The sequence below is a fragment of the Phaseolus vulgaris genome, chromosome 3 (assembly GCF_000499845.2).
Source record: "Phaseolus vulgaris cultivar G19833 chromosome 3, P. vulgaris v2.0, whole genome shotgun sequence".
Lineage (NCBI taxonomy): Eukaryota > Viridiplantae > Streptophyta > Magnoliopsida > Fabales > Fabaceae > Phaseolus > Phaseolus vulgaris.
The window spans coordinates 15,441,683-15,445,736 of record NC_023757.2 but is presented as its reverse complement, the minus strand read 5'-3'; the positions used below and the strand labels follow the sequence as shown (position 1 = coordinate 15,445,736).

The 4,054-nt window shown below is 39.6% G+C and overlaps 1 protein-coding gene across 1 annotated transcript; it reads left to right on the top strand.

The window, feature by feature from the left end:
* Nucleotides 1–305: 305 nt before the first annotated feature.
* On the top strand, nucleotides 306–3,232 carry LOC137839199 (uncharacterized). The gene is made up of 5 exons (XM_068648324.1): nucleotides 306–466; nucleotides 551–884; nucleotides 1,037–1,634; nucleotides 2,326–3,041; nucleotides 3,167–3,232. The coding sequence occupies exons 1-5, from the start codon at nucleotides 306–308 to the stop codon at nucleotides 3,230–3,232; spliced, it is 1,875 nt and encodes a 624-aa protein (XP_068504425.1).
* Nucleotides 3,233–4,054: the final 822 nt, after the last annotated feature.

The window sequence follows — 4,054 nt, the reverse complement described above, 5'->3', positions numbered from 1 at the left end:
TTAATAATGGTGGAGGGATAATCACAATGTGGAAGAAAGATTGTTTTGAAATGAAAAGGTATAAAAATGGGAACAACTTTTCAATTATTGAAGGAGTATGGAAGGTAGGAATGCCAATAGAAATAACAATAGCTAATGTTTACTGTGGCGGTACTTTAAGAGAAAAGAGAATTATTTAGGACGAAATAAGTGAGATAAGGAAAAGTCACCCAATAAAATTGTGGTGTGTAGCTGGAGATTTTAATTCTATTATAAGGGTTGGGGAGAGAAGAGGTCAAAATTATAATGTCAATTATAGTAGTGAAATGCGAAGTTTTAATAAGTTTATTGAAGATTCTAGTCTGGTTGATATTCCATTGGTGGGTAGAAAGTTTACTTGGTATAAACCTAATAGGACAGTGAAGAGCATAATAGATAGAATTTTAGTCTCCCTCGAATGGTTAGAGAAGTGGTCGGGAAGCAAACTGTATGCGGAAGGGAGATCGGTTTGGGACCACTGTGCTTTAATTTTAAAGGAGATGAACATCGACTGAGGTCCAAAACCGTTTAGATGTCTCGATGTATGGCAAAAAGATGTCCGGTTTAAGGAGCTCGTAAGGAATAAGTGGGAAAGGTATGATATTAGGGGAAACAGTTTGTACGTTTTAAAGGAGAAATTGAAAAGGTTAAAGTTCGACATAAGGAATTGGAACAAATCTGCCTTTGGAGATGTTAATAAACAAAGAGTGGATCTGGAAAAGAGAGTCCAAGATCTTAATGGAAAAGATGATGAGAGGGTGTTGAGTGTGGAAGACAGAGAGGAAATAAGACAACTGTTAGCTGATTTGGGGCAAGTCAGAGCTAAACAAGAGGCGATCTTACAGCAAAAAGCAAGGTTGAGTTGGGTAAGTTAGGGTGATTTGAATACAAAGTTTTATCATTCAAGTATTAAGTGGAGGAGGATGCAAAACAGGATTAATGGTCTTAAGGTCGGAGATCAGTGGTGTGAAGATCCAGTTGAAGTAAAAGCTAGAGTGGAGGAATTTTTTTAGGGCAGATTCAGTGGGGGGGGAGTCAACTGGTTAGATTGGATAATGTTCGGTTTAAGGGCATATCTAGGGAGGATAATGAAATGTTGGTTGGAATTATATTTAAAGACGAAGTTAAGGAGGCAATTTGGAATTGTGACAGCTCCAAAAGTCCCGTACCGGATGGATTTAATTTTGGCTTTATAAAGTTTTGTTTGGACATTTTAAAAGGAGATGTTGTGAGTGCGATACAAAGGTTTGCAGAGGGTGGAAGTTGGCTGAAACGTATTAATGCTTCCTTTATTACCCTTGTCCCAAAGGTTGCAAATCCACAACAACTAAATGATTTTACACCGATTTCTTTGGTGGGCTGTGTGTATAAAATTATTTCTAAAATCCTATCTTCAAGGTTGAAAAGGGTGCTAAACAAAGTTATTGACCCCAGGCAGTCTGCTTTCTTGGAAGGAAGGGGTTTGTTGGATAGCGTGTTAGTGGCTAATGAGACCCTTGAGGAGGTAAAAAGGAAAAAGAAAGAATGTGTGGTGTTTAAGGTGGATTATGAAAAGACATATGATTCAGTAAGTTGGGAGTTTATTTACTACATGCTAGGAAGATTGGGTTTTTGTGGTAAGTGGATTGAATGGATAAAAAATCTACTTAGAATCATCCTCAATATCTGTGCTGGTAAATGGAAGTCCAACAACTGAGTTTAAACCTTTGAAGGGCCTAAGAAAAGGGGATCCTTTAGCACCTTTCCTTTTCCTAATTGCGGTTGAAGGACTTGCAGGGGTAGTAAGACAGGCGAAAGAAAATATGTTAGTAGAAAGTATTGAGGTCGAGGAAAAGCGAGTAAAGGTGAGTATGCTGCAATATGCAGACGACACTCTATTTTTCTGTAAAGCCTTAATCCAAAGTGTTCTAACTTTAAAGGTTATCCTAAAGTGCTTTGAACTTGCCTTTGTTCTTAAGGTTAATTATTCCAAGAGTAAGGTTTGTGGAATGGGTGTGAATATGAATTAGACGATGATTTTCGCCTCTATTCTTAATTGTGATATTATAAAAGCACCTTTCAGTTACTTGGGGGTGATGGTAGGCGGGAATCATAAGAGATGTGTCTTTTGTGAAGGTATGCTCATTAAGTTACAAAGTAGGTTGAGCGCGTGGAAAGAGAAATCCCTCTCTTTGGCAGGCAGATTATGTGTTGTCAAATCGGTGCTTACGTCCGTACCGCTCTTCTATGTTTCCCTATTTTGTATGCCGGCAACTATGGTGAGGGAAGTGAAAAGGATATAAAAAAAATTGTGGGATTGAGGGTCAGAGAATAGGGAAATTGCTTGGGTGGCGTGGGATAAGATTTGTCAATCGAAAGATAAAGGCGGATTAGAGGTCATTGACATAGGAAAGTTTAACTTGGTTCTTCTAGGGAAATGGATTTGGAGACTTATGTCTGAAGAGAGAAGTTTATGGAAAGATATCCTAGATTATAAGTATGGTGGGTGGAGGGGATTAAGATCTCAAGGTCAGATGTGTAAGGAGTCGCTGTGGTGGAGGGACCTTAGGAAGGTGTGGAATTTAGAGGAGTGGGGTAATGATTTTGAAGATAGAGGTCGGTGGGAAGTAGGAGACGGGAAAGAAATCAGGTTATGGGAGGATAAATGGTTGGACAACGATTCTCTATTGCATAAGTTCCCTAGGCTTTTTTCGATTTCCTTAGATACTAGTCGTACTCTCTCACAGGTTGGGGTTTGGAATAATAATAATTGGTCGTGGAAGTTGGGGTGGAGAGGGAATCTTTTTGTGTGGGAATCCAGTCTGGCTGATCTTTTGATGCAAATGTTGGATAACAAGAGGTTAACAAAAGAGGATGGATTTAAGCCCGATAAATGGCTCTGGAGGGATGTTGATTCTACGGACTTCTTTGTGAAGGCAGCCTATAATATTCTCATGGGGGAGGAGTCTGTAGTGGTTGAAGAACTATTCGCAAAATTTTGGACTTTAAAGACTTTACCTTCGGCACAATTTACGGCTTGGAGGGTGCTATGTAATGTCATTCCCACTAAGGACAATCTTTCGAGACGTGGTATACCTTTGATGAGTGATCGGTGCCCCCTGTGTAGTGTGGAAGAAGATTCGATAAGACATTTATTTTTTGAATGTAGGGTCTCTTGGAGAATTTAGGGTATGTGTCTCGAGTGGCTGGGGTACTCTTCGGTTCTACATCTTGATGCACAAATGCATTTAGGATGTTTAAACCTATTGGCTTGAAACATGCTATTATCAGGTGTAGGGGGGCACTTGGGTAGGTATTGTAAGTGAAATTTGGAATCACAGGAATAGGGTTGTGTTTGAGAATGGGCGGGTATATCTAGTGGAGGTTTTTACTGTGATACAAAGGAAGACTTGGTTTTGGGTCACAGTAAAAGAAAAATTGGTTGTTATCTCCTACTCAGACTAGTGTTTGGAACCTCATTGTTGTATGAGGTATTTGAAAGACTGATTTTTTGGGTTATTTAACTAACGCTTTTGCCCAGACTTGGTAGTAGTGGTGTGTTTTGTGCAGGTTTCATCGGATCCTCTTACCTGGCAAGGTTGGATTGAGGTTTGGAAGGTATAGTGTGTTGGTGCAGGTTGTTTTTGGTCTTTTCTAATTGGCAGAGTCGAGTTGATGATTTTGATCTTGGACTGCGGTAAAGGAAGTGTTTTTTATGTATGCTTATTGGTCTGATGTTGGAATCTTATGGTGTTTGAGCCTTGGGAGATTGATATGTGGTGCTTTTGGTTACTGATTTGTCTAGTTTGGGAAGTTGTTGTGTGCTTTTTGCAAGATATCTCTGGTTTATGTATGGGTTTGTTGGTGTTGACACTTGGGTATTTGGCGTACTTCAGCCTGCTGCAAATATATTGTTTAGTTGTTGGATGTTGTGTCCTGTACTAAGGGTGTGATTTCTTTGGTGGACTATTTTTGGTTTACATTTCCTTCTTGTAGGATCGGTTTGTCGAGTTTGGCACTTGGCTATGGCACCTCTGCCTGCTGGCAAAGATGTTGT